The sequence below is a fragment of the Fusarium oxysporum genome, chromosome 8 (genome assembly GCF_000149955.1).
Source record: "Fusarium oxysporum f. sp. lycopersici 4287 chromosome 8, whole genome shotgun sequence".
Classification (NCBI taxonomy): Eukaryota; Fungi; Ascomycota; class Sordariomycetes; order Hypocreales; family Nectriaceae; genus Fusarium; species Fusarium oxysporum.
Window position 1 is genome coordinate 3,741,179 of NC_030993.1, and position 17,366 is coordinate 3,758,544.

Consider the following 17,366-nt stretch of genomic DNA (forward strand, 5'->3'; position numbering starts at 1 on the left):
TCGACATATACTTTACTTAAGAGGCGCACGGGACCTTGTTGGATCGGTTGCATGTTATTACTCGACCTTATTCTTTCTGTCTCTCAGCTACAAATATAACATTCATATAGGATATTCTTTTGCAATATAATACCTCAAGTACAATACAACATGACTGGGTCCGGTAAGCTCGTCCTTGTCACCGGTGCGAATGGCTTCATCGCCACTCATGTTCTGCAAAACCTTCTGCAAGGAGGGTACCACGTACGAGGAGTCGTCAGGTCCCAAGCGTCCGCCGACGCTGTTCTCGAGACTTTTCCCGAATATTCACGATCCCTCTCCGTAATTGTCGTTCCCAGCATGACAATCGCGGGTGCTTTTGACCAAGCTGTCAAAGATGTTGATGCGGTATGTAAACTCAACACTTCACGTCATCGCCCTATCTGAGGGCAACCGACTTCAACGCGGGTCACTCACAACTGTTCTCTATCAAAGGTTCTTCATATTGCGAGTCCTTTCACGCTCAGTCTCAAGGACAATGAGGCTGAGATGCTGGTACCGGCGATCAACATGACCAAAGGCCTGCTGGAATCTGCTTCCATGCATGGCGCGGAAATTAAACGAGTCGTCATTACGTCCTCCTTCGCTGCCATGGTCGACCTCACAAAGGGATTGTGGCCCGGCCACACCTATAATGAGGCGGACTGGAACCAAATCACCTACGATTATGCCAAAATGGCCGACGCCGGTACCGCATACGTGGCATCCAAGGCCTTGGCCGAAAAGGCTGCCTGGAAATTCGTCCAGGATCGGAAGCCGCATTTCGACATTACTGTTCTGTGCCCCCCGATGGTCTTTGGTCCTCCCGCGCATCCCCTGTCCTTCTCAGCATTGAACATTGCCGCCTGGGACATCAATCGCTTCCTCTCTGGAGAACTCCAAGATGTACCCGACACGGACTTCTGGGGCTTCGTTGATGTTCGGGATCTCGCAGCGGCGCACGTCCGCGCTCTTGAAGTTTCCGAGGCTGGCAACGAGAGGTTTCTGATCGCTGGCGGGCGATACAGCTATCAGCAAACAGCCGACGTACTGCGGGCATCTCCGCGTATCCCCGATGCCGAGAAGAAAAAGATACCGCGCGGGCATTCCGGGGATGACTATCCAGGGCCGAACGTCTACGAATTGGATAATTCCAAGTCGATTCGCATTTTGGGTGTCGAGTATCGCTCATTCGAGGAGTCTATCGTTGATTCTGCGGTCAAGGTAATCGAAGCGAGACGCAAGGCAGGAGTTTAGCAGAGTTCAAGATAACAAAACGGTTGAAACGAATGGACCATGCATGTTAGATATCACACACACGGATAGACAGCTAAGATCAGACGAACTCCTAACGTCTACCAGAGTTAAATTCTCATCTTTATGATGTGCAACCTCTTAATTGACTAAGCAACACGATATCGCCTGTAGTTGAGAGGTACACCATCATGAAGTTTGTACTGGTCCTAGCCCTTGCTCCTGACCACCCATGCCGAATTCCCTGCCTTGTTGGCTATAAGAGCGAAATCACCGGCAGGACAGACACGCGAATCGTAGAGTCGATAATGTATACTTTGGCCGTTTCCGCTCTGGGTACGTCGAGCTGGGGTTGCTGTGCCATTTTCGTGCGTAATAATAACTAAAGTCTGGGAATCGCCCAATTGTCCTATGCGAATGCTCATCTGTACTCGAAGGGGATTATCCCCGGTTGTTGATACTACCGCAGCAGTCATATCATTTACCCATGGATAATCTAATTCAAAACTTTATGGTACGAAGCGTTATAGTCTCCGTCGCATGTTGAACCATCCTGTTACCTATCGGCTTTGAATGTGAAATTCTAAGATGGCCAGTTGGAAAGTGAGAGGCTGTTGTTAAGGTTTCGGGAAAACGACATACCAGCGAAATTAACCAACCCAATAACCACTGAGCCTTTCCTCCTGATTGGGAGGCGTAAAAACCTTTTTCCTTACCCCATCTCGAATTTCGGAGTTAGCAGCCAACTAGTCCGCCAGTCCCGACGACCCTAACAACTCCCCGATATTTATCACCGAAAGCCGATAGTATCTTTGTAAGCCCATATAGTTTTACACTTCTTAGCGCCATCGAGGAGCCCTCGGGGATTCAGTAATGTCATAAGATCGCCCAGCTCTCTGTATGACGTTGTTGCTGATGAAGACGGCCGCCGCCCATGGTAGTGATAGACTTGAATTAAAAGTGTGAGAAATCGAATGATGAAAGAAGAACCAAGGCTAAAAGGACAATATAATGGATATTCTACTACCGCCGAGAGTTTTGAATGAGATAAGCGGAAACACCACAGTGGCGCATTTCAAATTGTATTATGTAGGACTATTCTTGGCCGCAAACATTCGTGTTTCGAAACGTGATGTGAGGCTACTCGGCGCGATGTAATGTGTCGTCTGTGCTGTGATAAGACATCAGATCACTTCCAAAACTGTCCATAATGTCGGTCCCGAACTGATGTTGCCCATACGCTGTTTGATATGAAGGACTTATGCTCAAAGACTGAGCGAAATACCCGCTGCGCAATAGTTCGTTCATTGGTTGAGGAACCAACACATCTCCAAGGTCAGGTTGTAGAATGGTGTCCCAGTTCGTGCCCACCGTCTCTGCCTCCATTGTCATAAAGTTTCTACCATCAGTACCTCCCTGGTGGTGGCCCAAGGGTTCCTCCGGATACACAACAGCAAGCATTTTTCGATACAGTCGTTCGATAATGCTGAGTGCGGAATTGGCAAGAACATTCTTCCTGGCCTGCAAAGACTTCAGTCTTTCGATGCCCAAATCAAGATTCCTCCTGGTCGCTGCAAACTGTTCCCTTAGTTCATTCGGGAAAGCGAATATGCACCGCTGCAACGAGCACCATCGCGTCAAACGTCGCGAACACCAAACTAAAAGCTTTGTACTGTAAAGGCTCTGTCTGGTCGAATAGACGACCTTGAGAGTCCAAGATTTGCATCGCCGCGTGAAAGGCCTTGTGGCGGCTGCTCGGATCTGCAAAGATGAAGGGTCGATGCAAAGCAAAGACGACAAAGTGCACATTAGTGAACATTGTTTCCAAGGCTGCAGAAAGCCAAGGAGGCTCTCCCTGGCGTGATCTCTGGGCTGTCGTCCATGCGGGAAGGTTCGCAATATTAGTAAGAATAGTTTCGTGGATTTTCTCAACTGGGACACGCCAGTCATCTACTTTGTCGAGATTATGAATGTCCTGTAAGAATTTGTAAGCCGTGTGATAGCCGCATAAGATGACGTCGCGAGGTTGCGGTGGCCTTTGCTTGCCACAGCTGTCCCTTGATGACATTGGCAAGGCCACGTCGTTGGGACTCATGCTTGTCGACATGGGTCTTCCAAGTACAATACCCATATGAGCATCCCAGAGGTGAAGGATAAGCCAGACGTTGCGGCCCAATTCGCGATCCGATGGCTTTTCAGTTTTCGAGTATGTCGTTGACTCTGGTTCTATCAGATGTAGACCGAGTTCTTGAGCGTCGCGGATAGCAGTTCCGAGCGTGTGCCATGCCTCGATTACTGCCCCTGTGGTCTTTTCAAAACAGGCTCGCATCAGCTCAGCCTGCACTCCCGTGAGAGTGGGCTCGCTCTTTCTGAAAGATGAAGCGAGTCGACGACCCGCATCACTGTATTCCGCCGCCCGATCTGATAACTCCATATCGACGGCATACTTCAGGTCATTCAGGCTCTCATTATATTGTGCGGGTTGGAAAAGCAGGGCTTGTGCTAGAACTTGGAAGAGCAGAGCAGGGAAAGATCGGAGGGTGGCCGGTAAGGCGTCTGGTCCTCCTTTGAATTGATCATGGGTCAGGCGGCCCCATTGGGCAAGTTGATTGATAAAGGTAGCTTCGTCGACGATATCGTAGTGCCATGCTACATTTTTGAAGAAGTCTTGCACGAGAATGTCTATGTGTCTTGGAGACGGAAGTTCTCGAATTATGCTCATGTATTCACTAGGGGCAGGACAGTACCTGGGCGGCATTTGATGCAAAAGACTTGCAGACTCCCCCAGACTACGGAGGACTCCTGGTGTTCCCTTTGTATTGTCGCCATAACCCAATGGTTTGAACTCATCGGGCACAACGCCCGAGGCGGGTGGAATTGGTTCTGGGCATGCTTGCAAGACGCCGTTCATGGGTTGGTCCTGGAGCTCGACAGGGAGGAAAGTAGAGGGTGCGCGGTTGCTATCCAAATCATAGAGACAGACGTCCTGTTTCCTCAGCAAATGGCATGTCCCTAGGGAGACGAACACGCTTACTGCTTTACCTCGTTTCATACAATGAGCAACTGGGTGAATTAGCATAGAGGGACATATAGAGCGCATGTAAACATGTCGCTGGTTCGACTGGCCCGAGTCGGTAATGAGGTTTAAAAAAAAAAAAAAAAAAAAAAAAAAAAAAAAAAAAAGTACAATCCAGAAGAAGGAAGCAATGCAGTCCTGATCGACAGCACTGATATATCTTCACCAGATCATGACATAGAGCTTTGAGGAATTGCAAAAGAACAAGTAGAGCATGTTTGTGTACAAATGGGGCAGGGTATAAACCGTGAGTTGGTTGGTAAGGGACTAGAGTTTTGTTCCAATTTTGCAAAACGCCGCAACCCCGCTTCAGTATGACGAGATACTGTGGCGCATTGCAGAGCGAGGAACATAAAACCTGTCTTTGGGTAAGAACACGCCGTTCCGCCCCTCAACCTTGAGCACACTGGTGCACCAGTCTCAGAGACTTAGTCGCCGATTAACAAGAGGCTGAAATTGAATAAAGGGCCGGCGTGCAGGGTGAAGAGAAAGTGTATGACCAGGCGTTACAAGTGATCGCAGATACCCTCTGCTATATAGTTTTTGGAAGCTATCAGGCTCACAAAATTAGAATTATCATCTATCGCCAGCTTCATCAGTTAAGGGTGTATTGTTACTGCTCGCGATGTTTGTGATTATCTCTGGCACCTCAATGTTGAGACGCGAACATTTTTGGTCAGCTGGTCCGTTCACAAGGTTTCTGACTAAGACAATTCAAGACAACCGAGTGGGATAGATGGGGAAGATGCATTTTTCTCACAACGTACGGGGCAGTTTCGACGGTTTCACCTAGTCTCTTTACACATCATAACAGTACAATTCGGATAAGCAAACAATGGCGCCTACACGGCTTCGAGTCGAAACCCGCATCAGCCATGGCATTGCTCAAGATATGGTATCGTCTTTGATTGTGGGTAGTCAAGCAGCTGTACTCGTTGATGTACCCTTGACTATTCCTCAAGCAAAAGAGCTTGTCCCATGGATCCGCTCCAACGCCAGTGTGCCATTAGTAGCGATATTTGCCACACATTTCCATCCAGATCATTATCTCGCTGCTCACATTATCTTGGAGAGCTTTCCTGAAGCCGACCTATATGCTACCGAGAAGACAGTGGCTTTGATCAATGGCATCATCGAGGGCAAAGTGTGTAATTGCTCAGACCAAACAATTGACTAGCTAACATAGAAATAGACTGCATTCTGGAAGTCGGCACTAGGTGGTGAAAACATTGCGAACTCGCCAAGAATCCCCAAGGCTTTCCCGTCGACCTTCTTTTCGCTTCCGGGGGACGATATTGTCCATCTTCTTGGGCCTGTCAACGGAGACAGCCCTGAGCAGACCATGTTCTGGATCCCCTCCATCAAAACATTGATTGCCGGCGATGTCGTATACGGCCATGGAATGCATATGTGGCTCGCTGATCTTGATGACCCGTCAATGACGGAAGCATGGCTCGACTCTTTGCGACTAATCGACTCTCTCGGTGCAGAGAGAATTATTCCAGGACATGCACTCAGTGACCAAGAAGGTTTCAATGGAAGTAAGGATACGGACCACACACGAGCGTACGTTCGCTTCTTTCAGAAGGAGATCGAGTCGAAACCGAGGGATACCTTTACGCCAGAGGAAATCACTGCTAAGTTTGACGAAGCCTTTCCAGAGTTGGCAGAGATAGAAGAGGGTTCGACCTCGAAGCTTTTGCTCCAGATTAACGCTCAGCATCTTGGCAAGGGAGGCCAGCGACAAAAGCACGACGTTGATCTAGTTTCACTTCAAAAGTCTTATAACGCAAGCTGGGACTTCAGCAAGAACTGATTTACGGCGACCGAACATAACAACTCACCTGGCTGACATGGGTCAGTGCAGGTGAAAGTTGACGTATTTTTGCTACAAAGACAATATATTTTATTGGAGAAACCTGTCTACACCCAATTCACCACTCTTTGTAACCGATCGAGTCAGGATTGATAGCAACCCTACGCTGGAATAAGCGATGGGAAAACAGTGCTGAGTACATGAGTTGCATCTTACGTGAGGCAGGCGTAGGTCCCAGGTAGATAGTGCGGTGCGTCCCTGAAATAACATCGAGTTAGCCAGTAAGCTTTTAGTCGATATTTGCGATGACGAATTACTATGACTGGAACACCAAAGAACCCGCGATACCACCTGTACCCTTCAATTGCCTTGATAAGAAGGCCGACGGGACCGGCGGAGTACTAACCGAATTTGGACAGACAATTGTAATGGCGGGGCCGCTCCGACAGCATCGTGTTGCGGAAGACGGATACTGTAGGGGAGATCCAATAATACGGTCTAGGGTTGAGCACGAATATGCTTGGATAACACTGATCCCCTATTAGAATTCCTCTTGTTCCTAAGAGTTTTTCAATGCGTTAACTTTGCAAATGTTCATATAAGCTGCACCTTGATGCAACTTGACGGATATCTAGACCATTGTTACTCCCACGAACTATCTCACTTGACGAACAACGGCATCAGACCGGTAGTTCCTCAATGGCTCCTCTCAAAGTCATCATAGTCGGCGGTGGCCTTGCCGGCGCATGTCTAGCAAACGGCCTCATCAACAAAGCCGACGGTCAAATCGACGTTACCGTCTTCGAACGCGACGAAGCTGGTTCAGAACGGGGCGGCTACCAAATCCGCCTTGGCGCTCACGCGCTCATCGGGTTCAAAGCCTGTTTGACAAAAGATCAATATTCTGCCCTACTGCCCTGCTTCGGTAAATCGGGGGGCGTGGTTTCATCAGCACCTTGCATATTCAGTCCTTCTGACTTGAAGGTCCTGATTGACTTGAGTAAGGCTCCTGTGTATGAGAAGAGTGCCCCGATCGCACGAACACGACTTCGGAACTTTCTTCAGAAGCCACTTCAGGAGAGGGATGCTATTCGGTTTGGCAAGAAGTATGTTAGGCATGAAGTACTTCAAGGAGAGGTAGCTGGACAAAGCAGCATCCAGGGTTCAAATCCATACCACGAAATCCACATATGGATCCATAATGTGGATCCATATCCATTCCATTCCATTCCACGTGGGCTTCAGCATTTCCATATCCACGCCACGAAGCCCCTTCCACATGTTCCACATGTGGAAATCGTGGAATATTTTAGGTGGGGTTCGAAAATACCTTGATTTCCTTGTGAAATCCCGCATATCCTAAGTACTTTCTATCACCCACAACAACACAACATCGATTTGCCACCCCATTTTCCTCCGTACACAATGAGTCCATTCTGGGGGCTTCACTGTTACTCGCGTTACTACCCCAAATCGAAATGGCCACTCCCCATCCTACCAAGTCAACCACATCCGTTCCAGAACGAACAGAAGAGGACAATCAACGGCTCTTTCAGCTCTACAAAAGCTGGATCTTGACGGAGAGAGACGGCAAGGCGCGTCTATAGGTATATCGGTTCGGCTACGAATATCCAGCATAACAAGAAACAGGAACGTCGGTGGGTGTGTTGCCTTTGCGTCAAGCAACGGCGGATTTTAATGGACCAATGACAAAAACATTGACGTCACCGAGGGCGGGCGGGACCCATTAATTACCATTGTTGGACGAAGTAGGTTTCCATTCCACGAATTCCACAATATGGATCCATTTCCATAATGGATCCATTTCCACCCATTCCACATCGAAATTATTAGTCAGCATCCATATCCACGCCATATTCACAAATGTGTCGTGGAGTGTCGTGGATTTGAACCCTGGCAGCATCAGGGTTCACTTCAGCGACGATACCCACCACGACTGCGATGTCCTCATATCTGCCGAAGGAAGCGGAAGCCGCATCAACAAACAGATTGGACTGAACAACATCATCACCGAGGTGACGCCTGGACACGGTGGTTACTTAGGAAAATGCCATTTACCGTGGTCTGTACTACAGACTTTGCCGAGACAGCTTCTAGAAAAAGGAACCATTTACACCGGCAACTCCAAGGCCAAAGTATTTGCGGCTGTGTATCTACCAGAATGCCTATCATCTACCAAAAAGACAGCAAATTCAGATGACTCAGATATCCTCAAACCCAAAAACTACGACGAGGATGAAGCCTCCCTATTTCTCGGCATGGCATGGACTACAGGGCCTGAAGCCGCAGAGCTACCTCAAGTCAAAGACAAGAAGGGGTTGATGAAAAAGAAGCTCGACGAGGCTGGCTTCCATCCTGACTTTCACAAGCTGGTTGATGCTGTTGACGAAGAAGAAATCATGACGACACCTTGGAGATACGCAAGAAACGACACGCCTGTTGATTGGAGACAACAACTTCTGTCTACGAACGAGAAAAAGTCAGATCCAAGCATTGCCAATCCGCGCGTCTGGCTCATTGGAGATTCTATCCATCCAATGCTTCCGTCCAGAGGAATGGGCGCGAATAATGCGATCCACGATACAGCTGATGCACTTGGTCCATTACTTGAACTTGCCAAACTGAAGAACATGTATGGGAGTGTGACCGATGAGGAGGTTGGTGACCAGTTGGCGGTGTATGAGAAAGCCATGGTGCCAAGGGCTTTTAAATGGGTCAAGAAGAGCAGCAATCAACAGGTATGAATCCCTTCTTCGTAGCGTGATGATTAGAGCTGACGATGTAATAGTTACCGGACTTGGATAGTTTGATTGGTAGAGGGATAATTATTGGTCTGCGAGTGATGCTTTTCGTAGTTGGTGGTTTTGTGAGCTGTCTTAGGATGTTTGGCTGGGAACCCAAGGATGATGCCCCCGAGCTTTCTTGATGGATAAATGCCATTATGCATATTCTTAGCTTTTATGCTAGCAGGTTCACAACAAGAAGTAGTGGCTAGCGATTGAGAGAGATGCAGACCTCAGTATAAGCTAACAAGTCCATATTTCTATAGAAAGCTAGTAACTATTCATCTTGATTCCTACCATGGCCTGGCTGGCCGCCGAAATGATCCAGCCGTCTATTCACTTTCACAAGTATCTGCGACGCGTCATATACCAAAATACACACCGATAAAACAACGACGAGCCCAGCACAGATCAAGGGCCCAAGAATTGAGAATATAGTAAGACCATACGACGCTGATTGAAAAGCGTGGTCACGACCGAGAGCCTCGGTGGCGAGCCCAACCTGCATAGATGTGAGCACGACAACTATGTATACAGTCGTCGCAGTAATCCATCCAAGATTTGCCTTGAGAAATGTTGAAGATCGGTGCCAACGGCGTGCAAAGCCTGCCGGGTTGCCTTGGATAAAGTAGTAGATATAATCAAGTCGACTTAGTTGTAACTCCTTATGGTAGAATCGTGGGTTGATGTCGGGATAGATATGCTCAGTGTCTAGCTGCCGTATGAAGGTTGTCCAATCAGACCACCGAATGTTGTCATTAGGGAGGAGAAACCTCTCCTTCGCTAGCAGTAGGTCACTTTCATGTCGAATCAAAGCGGCATAGGAATATAAAAACCCTAACGCTACTTTGTGAAGCTTCCGCTGCTCACAATCCTGCATCTCCCCATCCGCACCAGTCGAGCAATCACAATTCTCTGAACAGCAGAGGAAGTCAGTCCAGACGGCAGGCTCTAATAAGAATCGTGGAAGCGGTTTGATAAATATCTTGCCTGTCGTCCATACAAGATGCATATCCATATCCTCCGTGATGACAATCTCTCGGTCTTTCCAGATCTGGCTATGGAGTGGCCTGGCGGGCACGGGACTTCCCGCAATCCATAACCATCGCTGTATTCTGCTTAGGCGTTCAATATCGAGCTCCTTCATAATACAGGTAGCAAGATGACCATCGGGCGAAACCAAGTCATAAGAATCGCTGCAATAAGATGCAGGAAAAAGACTCAAGAGTGAGCTGTTCTCATGGTCTGGATTCTGCTGGTATTTCAAGAACTGTATGGAGAACGGTGCCAGCTAAATTCCAATTAGCTTCCCTCGGACACTTTGCAGACCAATAAACAAGTTACCCGGCTCCTGCGCACATTGGACCCTGCCAAAGCCTTCGTTTGTGCCATGATACCGCCGGAAGGATGAACTAAATTGAACGGGTGAGTGATTTTTTCAGCTCAAAACACTCTGACGCAGAGAGGGATTTGCGCTAGTTATGCCACTGAACGCGGGCTGCGAGCCTGGCGCTCGGGTAGTTACGGCCTGAAGCTTTGTAATTGGCTGGGATTGAAGATATGCAGCCAGTGCCCTGTTATACATGCCTGTGCGTCTGCATAACCAAGAACTGGATAATATAACAGCTCGATTTAAAGAGGAGTGACTCGTTCTATATGGCGACTACAAGCTCTCAGCCACGTGTCTTAACTGCAAATAACGCATCTATTAAGAGAAGTGGCAAGAGGTATTAGGGCGCAGTAATAATATGCAAAGAATTGACATGGAAATTAGCCGCCCCGTCTCATACCTAGCATTACCTCGTTGCACAAAGGATAGCTGAAAAGCTTTATGCTAGGAGTATGGGGCTGTAAGATGCTAAATCATGTAACACACCGATAGTAACATTCTTACAAGGGCTCATAGATCGGTTTGAAGTATGGGAGACCATAGAGACATTAGGACGCCCTTCACTACAAGATTCTAAACCCTTGCCCACTTGAAACCCGCCTGCAAATATCGTGCAGTCCCATACGCAAATACCGAAGCAATCATTGTACAACCACAAAACAACTGCAAGCCCATGAAGCTATTCCCGCCTCCACTCTTATCCGAGATTAACGCACCACCAAGTGGACTTCCCGTCAAAGCCCCAAACGCATTGACAAGTGACGCGAGTCCAATCCTTGTACCGATTTCTTCAATTGGGCTGATCTGACCAACACAGCCAGGGAAGATGGACACGTAGCCACCTGAGCCGTACCCGAAAGCAACGGCATATGCCATGATAGCTCCCGTGCTTTGACTGCCCGGGATCCAGAGCACTAGCGTCAAGATGCCTGTGAATGCGGTGATTATCAACATGCAGTTGAACTGACCGATGAGATCTGCTAGTGCACCTGCTGTCAAGCGACCAATGAGGCTGATACCGTTGATAAGAGGGAGAAGGTAAGGAACAAGATCTGAAGAAATGCCGCTTGCCTTAGCCTGGATGATAATGTAGTTCAAAGGTAGAAACATTCCCCAAAAGAATAGAAAGCCACCAAGCATTGTCAAAAGCATGATTGGTTCTTTGAAACACCTTTGATAATCTGATAACGCGAAAGGACGAGGTTTCGGTGGCGTCCGCGACTTGATCAACACGCACGAAATCGCCATGAAAGCCAAGAACATAAATCCCACCACTCTCAATGTCCATCCAAAACCGATGGTCATGAAAAAGCGAGATAGCATAATTGGAAGTATTATACCACCGGCGGAAGATCCAGAGTTGACGATACCAAAGACAGTACCGCGTTTCTTTCTGAACCATGATGTTGTCGAGGTAAGAGAAGCGGTGAAGACGGCACCTGAGCCCATTGAGCTTAGTAGAGCTTGCGAGAGGAGGATCTGGTAGTATTGCGTGGATAAAGAGAGCATCATTATGCCAAGGACGTATACTGGAGCGCCGATGAGAAGAAGCCATCGAGGGCCGTATGAATCATAGACACGACCCCACTAGGATTGCTCTATTAGCTATTTTGGATTGCAAATGATATTAACGGTGCGACTTACAACAGCAGAACCTCCGACTTGGAAGAAAACCTGCAAACTCGTGATCCAGCTGATGCCGCTGGGGCTGTAATCTACCAAAGGACCGGTCTGGTAGTATTCGAGAAATACGCCGACGCAGGTTACTAGGCCGAAGGTACAGAAGAGGCCGAACCAGCCTCCGACAACGACTAGCCATGCTTCTCTGCCTCCTTCGGGATATTCAGTCTCGCTGACAGGAGACAGTATTCGTGATTCTGGGTGTGCCTCGACGTGGGGACCCTTTTCCGATGTCTCGATGTCGACATCTTGTCTGGTAGAGCTTGTGTCATTTGAGAGTGAGCTCTCAGTTTGGGTCATGATGATTTAGTGCTTTGTTTGACTCGGGATGAGCGTATTGAGGGACAACGAATTCGTAATGAGGTGTCGAAGCAATAACTGGTTGCTAAGAATTTGTTTTGAGGTAGTCATACAAAACCGGAATCGCGGAGTCTGGACCCGTACCGAGCCGATAGAAGCAAATTACAGATCAACTTCGCAGCGGCAATAGCAGCTAAGCACGAATGGAAGCGATGCTCTGAGGTAGTAGCCGGTGGGGGTACATCGGCTTAGGATAGATCCCCACGGGGTAAGAGTCGACGTCTGACCTGTAGCCGACGGGGCCGCGCGGGGAATGGTGCAGACCCCGTTGAGATTTAGTCCGGGGGGAAGAGAAGTCAGCTAAAACACTTCGGATACTTGGCAATTTGGGGCCTGATGCTGGTGGCGGAGGATCGGACTTTCTGCTTCTGCGTGATTGACGGTTATCATTATGCAAGATATGGGATTAGTATTCTCCGTGTGGTATGTGGTAGCACGATCGACCTTCGTCGCGAGACGTAGATGACCTGCAAAAAATAGCAGTATAAGAAAAGATCCATGTTCGCGGTATTGAAGAACTATAAACGATCTGTTATTTGTGCTATATGATGGATGGAGAAGATATGGTAGGACGCTATAGTCTCCATTATACGAAGGAGTCACGAGAAGTACTAGTACAGTTATGTATGCTAGCTATCCTACTGCATTAAATTAATTCCGAAGATGGAACCGTAGCATTAAGTTCTATGAGACGCCCAGCACCAATGGTAAGCTAGATGTCCAACGTGACCGGCCGAGCAAAGTCCATCGTCAAAACCTTTGTCTTGCCATTCTTCTCGACGGCTTTTGTAGCCGCTTCAGTCTTGATCCTCCAAGGTGGAATGCATCTGCAGTATGTCAGTTAATCTTCCATTCCAGCTTTGCTCGAGCAAGGTTGCGTACGCTTCATCATGTAAACACCAGATCACCTGAGACGGATTCCCCAACCAACCAACCTTCATAGCCGCAAACTCAGCTGCAGAACCATCAAATGGTCTACCATTAAGATTCGCTCTTCCAGCGATAGCCAATATCGCAATATCAGGCTTTGGCTGTAAGTCTCGCAGAATACCCTCATAACCTCCTAGATGTGCACTCCAAAGAAATGCTTTCTCACCAATGACAAAGTTGAACATCAATTGCCCACCATCACTGTGTGAAAAGAGGTTTCGCTTTCGGTCGCCGACATACTCGATAAAGGAGCGGTGGCCAGGTGTTAGCTTCTCTGGCGGCATGAGCTCTCCGATCTTGAGCAAACCGTATTTCATGCCGATTGTGATATCGAGAGTACAGCTGTAGGGACCCGCTGAGCCTTTGTATACAGTCGCTGTGTCGATAACTTCAGGGTGATCTGTAGGCATCATGCAGTGCAATGAAGGCCAGACATCTACTGAAAACGCTGCAAGTTTGTCCAGTGGACGTCGAGGTGCTCCAGGGGGACCGGGACAGAACAACGATGGGTTAGCATTAGCTTTATTCCAGGTCTCGCGAGTGAATAACGGAATTCTCTCGCCGCCTTGAACAGGCAGGAGTTGGTGTTCTGGAACGCCGCCCTCTCTTAGGAGGTTGATTGCTTCGTTGTTGGCTATGACGATGGCGCCGGTCCTGATGGCGATGCGATCTGCGCCGGGGAGGCTTTTTCTCCAGGTTAGGGTAGCCTCTTCGTCAGAGTTATAGAGCTTACTGGTCGAAATGAGCATGTGAGATAAAGATATAGTCGGCCTCTTTTACTTCGTCAACTGGGAGATAAGTCTTCAGTACGGAAGGTCTGTCGAGCCAAGTATCTAGGAAGACGGTGACGCCTCTTGTTCGAAGGCGGAATGTCGTGGCACCTATTGGTTCAATGACAGTGCATGTTTAGAGAAATGGAGATAAACATACCGAACCATTCAAGGGTAGAATCTTCCATTTCAATTTTGATCAGGTCGACGATTGGGATCCTTGTTCGTGAAGTGGACTTTGATGCTTTCGCATAGAGGGCTTCACCACCGTTAGGTTATTGAGAAGTCCAAGCTAAGTTATCCTATTCTGACATGAAACTCAGCCGCTAGCAGCTAGAGAAATATCATTTCTTAAGCTGAAAACCCTTTACCGATTCATTTAATAGCAAGAGTCCACTGTTCCGTGAGTTCTTACCCTGGAGGAGGCGGGGCCGGCGGGGTAAATAGCACGAATCCAAACGTCGTTAGCACCCCACCATCGTCAAATAACCCGTCCCGCCGCTTCTCACCCATCTTCTACTCCATTACGAAACCTTGCACCAATTTGTACCGCATCGGGGTACTAAGTCATGGAGCCGAATCCATTATCTTGTGGCCATTGTGGGGAGACGTTCCAACGCCGTGAGCACCGCGATCGACACGTCCTACGACACACGGGCCTCAAGCCGTTTCAGTGCAACGTCTGCTCCAAATCATTCTCTCGCAAGTCAGTCACTAACTGCGCTCATGGACGCGGTGATCTTGCTGACCTAATATAGTGATACCCTTACTCGTCATCGAGCCTTGCATGGTAGTCAACCTGGTTCGTCCAAAACTCGTCGTCGCTGCCGTGGTCAAGCTTGTGCACCCTGTTCAAGGGTGAAGCAGAGCTGTGATGGAGGCCATCCTTGTTCGCGATGTGAGACTCGCAATTCAGAGTGCATTTATCCTGATAGGGTATCTAGTGCACGGCAAGATGATAGTGATACTATAATCGTTGGAGAGTCATCCCAAGGCCAAGACATCGCTGCTTCATCGCCCCTCACAGCTCAAGGCGCAGACTTCCAGGAGGAAGCGTTTATACCTGGTGACGTTCATGTCGCTTCAGAAGAATGGGACAATCCTCGTTCTATTCCCTCTAATACGAGTGGAATGCCGACGATAGCATCAAGCACCATATACACAACAGTCCCAGATACTTCTTCCAGCTGGGCTTATCTTCCAACCTTGCCCGATGCTTTTCCTTTCAGCGGGGATATTGGCAGTCTTGATGCCATATCAAATAGTCCATGGATGTCTTGGAATCCTGCGATGGCTCATTTCTCCTTTCCCTGGTTCATGGACGAATTGGAGATACCACTTGAGCTACCGGATATGGTACATCCTCCCTCAGATGCAGCACATCACGCAACCTCGGCTCAACAGACTGCAACTGGCCCGGCTTCTACCAAGACTTATTTAAGTCCTGAACATATATGCTCTCCTTATGCGCTGCCATGCCGTTCATTCCCAGAGGTGCAAGCCATGAGTTTGCAAATGGCTGGGGCCGAAGTCTTTGGGTATATCCATGAGCTACCTAGACAGGCCATAGAGGACTTGAACAAATTCTACAAGACGCAGCGAAGAGACTCAACACTACTAGTAATTCCTGAAGACGTCCTCCACGCCTTCGTAGAACTATACTTTGAGTACTTCGATTCCCAGTTTCCTTTTCTTCATCCATCTCGCTTGGAGGACCTAGATCTCCCATGGGTTTTGTTATTAGCCGTCGCAGCGGTCGGAAGCCATTATTCTGAGATTCAAGGCGCAGACGAGTATAACCCTGCGTTATCTGACCTACTAGCCCGAGCTGTTGAACTCACTGTAAGTAGAGTCACAGATGGCAAGGCATTGTATTACGTGGTATCTAACCCTCAAGCCTCAGGTACACGATAACATATTGAATGTCGACGTAACAACAGTACAATGCGTCTTTCTCTTACATGTTCTGTGGCTATTCTCAGGCTCACACAGAGACAAGATCGTTCTGCAGCATAGGCGAAGTAGCCTAGCGACGATGTGCTGGGACCTCATTGGCAAGGCTGACAAACGCAGACACTCGCGTCAGGGTGAGCTTGACAACGAAGCAGCATGGCAAGCTTGGATCACTGAGGAGAGTGAACTACGTCTAGCCACTTGTGTACGTGTATTGGAGTGTTTGAGCCATATCTTTCTTGGTACTCCGCTGGTATTCAACCTCCGTGAGGCGACGCGACAACTGCCGTGTCCTGAAAGGCTATGGCGGCCTCGGGATGCTTCAGAGTGGAAATTACGACAAGAAAACTCTACAGGTATCGTAGTTGTCACTGGCAGTAGGGTTCATTACATGGCTGATAATCTTTTCAGGACGCCAACCCAAGCCAGATACGTTTGCCGCCAAGGTTATTCTTCTCGAACTATACATCGACGACAGAAATTATTACCGCCAAATGTGCACTTCGCAACTTTTGCAGTCGTCATTTGCCTCATACTTGAACTCCTCAGCAAATAGTGATACTCAACACGCACCAAACCCTTCGTTTCACAGACCTGACACCAGTAGGAGCGAAAATGCTCTTCTAGACACGACTATCGAACAACTGACCTTAAAAAACACGCCGAACCCTGGAGAATGTACAGACACAATTTTACATGTCATTGCAATCCTGAGGTTGATTCCGCTTGAGACTTTACACTCTGCTACAGGCTGGGAGACGAACAAAGAGCAGATGTTCAAGTCAAAGATGCACCTGAACGACTTCTTCAAGAATAGCGGCGTAAAGGCGCGAAAGGGCTTATGGCATGCTACCTGCATCTTCAAAACAACGCGGAGTTCTCGTCGCCTTGCGTGCTACGATGCGCTTAGTCTTACGGTGGCGATGGATTATATATACTGCTACAGCGAAACATGCGCATCTTTGGAACAAACTTCAACACGGCCTTTGATTACCCGTCTTGATCAGCTACAAGGGAGAGACGCTATTGGTCGATGGATTGAGCATGGCGGTGATAACGTGGTTCACTTGACCGGCGTTGGAATACTGGATGGCTCTGATCATTGCGTTCGTTTCCTTCGAGATCTGGAGAGGACGCTTGTATCTCAGATTGCGTGGCGTGGGTTCTGTCGAGCTTTTGCTAGTAGTTTTGCTCAGTTGAGGCGTGGTGAGACGCCGACGAAGGGCTCGAGGGAGTACGATAATGCTGAATAACTGCTCTCTCTATACAAGAGAAAGGACCAACATGCAAAGAGTAACCTTGTGAGAACATGGCA

General features: G+C 48.3%; 7 protein-coding genes across 7 annotated transcripts; 4 read left to right on the plus strand and 3 right to left on the minus strand.

Annotated features, from left to right (window-relative positions):
- Positions 1 to 72: 72 nt before the first annotated feature.
- On the plus strand, positions 73 to 1,275 carry FOXG_15771 (uncharacterized protein; the record flags this gene model as incomplete). Its single annotated transcript, XM_018395888.1, has 2 exons — positions 73 to 387; positions 475 to 1,275. Exons 1-2 carry the CDS (start codon positions 151 to 153, stop codon positions 1,273 to 1,275), a joined length of 1,038 nt encoding a protein of 345 aa, XP_018256186.1. The 5' UTR covers positions 73 to 150.
- Positions 1,276 to 2,298: 1,023 nt separating this feature from the next.
- On the minus strand, positions 2,299 to 4,183 carry FOXG_15772 (uncharacterized protein; the record flags this gene model as incomplete). Its single annotated transcript, XM_018395889.1, has 1 exon — positions 2,299 to 4,183. One exon carries the CDS (start codon positions 4,181 to 4,183, stop codon positions 2,864 to 2,866), a length of 1,320 nt encoding a protein of 439 aa, XP_018256187.1. The 3' UTR covers positions 2,299 to 2,863.
- Positions 4,184 to 5,098: 915 nt separating this feature from the next.
- Positions 5,099 to 6,378, plus strand: FOXG_15773 (uncharacterized protein). The gene is made up of 2 exons (XM_018395890.1): positions 5,099 to 5,492; positions 5,541 to 6,378. Exons 1-2 carry the CDS (start codon positions 5,184 to 5,186, stop codon positions 6,162 to 6,164), a joined length of 933 nt encoding a protein of 310 aa, XP_018256188.1. The 5' UTR covers positions 5,099 to 5,183; the 3' UTR covers positions 6,165 to 6,378.
- Positions 6,379 to 6,863: 485 nt separating this feature from the next.
- On the plus strand, positions 6,864 to 9,286 carry FOXG_15774 (uncharacterized protein; the record flags this gene model as incomplete). Its single annotated transcript, XM_018395891.1, has 3 exons — positions 6,864 to 7,270; positions 8,023 to 8,923; positions 8,974 to 9,286. 3 exons carry the CDS (start codon positions 6,864 to 6,866, stop codon positions 9,109 to 9,111), a joined length of 1,446 nt encoding a protein of 481 aa, XP_018256189.1. The 3' UTR covers positions 9,112 to 9,286.
- On the minus strand, positions 9,246 to 12,338 carry FOXG_15775 (uncharacterized protein; the record flags this gene model as incomplete). The annotated part of the gene is made up of 4 exons (XM_018395892.1): positions 9,246 to 10,259; positions 10,313 to 10,380; positions 11,075 to 11,945; positions 12,003 to 12,338. 4 exons carry the CDS (start codon positions 12,336 to 12,338, stop codon positions 9,246 to 9,248), a joined length of 2,289 nt encoding a protein of 762 aa, XP_018256190.1.
- A 772-nt stretch (positions 12,339 to 13,110) lies between these two features.
- Positions 13,111 to 14,286, minus strand: FOXG_15776 (uncharacterized protein; the record flags this gene model as incomplete). The annotated part of the gene is made up of 4 exons (XM_018395893.1): positions 13,111 to 13,225; positions 13,281 to 14,012; positions 14,062 to 14,209; positions 14,259 to 14,286. The coding sequence occupies 4 exons, from the start codon at positions 14,284 to 14,286 to the stop codon at positions 13,111 to 13,113; spliced, it is 1,023 nt and encodes a 340-aa protein (XP_018256191.1).
- A 381-nt stretch (positions 14,287 to 14,667) lies between these two features.
- On the plus strand, positions 14,668 to 17,304 carry FOXG_15777 (uncharacterized protein; the record flags this gene model as incomplete). Its single annotated transcript, XM_018395894.1, has 4 exons — positions 14,668 to 14,804; positions 14,857 to 15,940; positions 16,002 to 16,407; positions 16,463 to 17,304. The coding sequence occupies 4 exons, from the start codon at positions 14,668 to 14,670 to the stop codon at positions 17,302 to 17,304; spliced, it is 2,469 nt and encodes an 822-aa protein (XP_018256192.1).
- Positions 17,305 to 17,366: the final 62 nt, after the last annotated feature.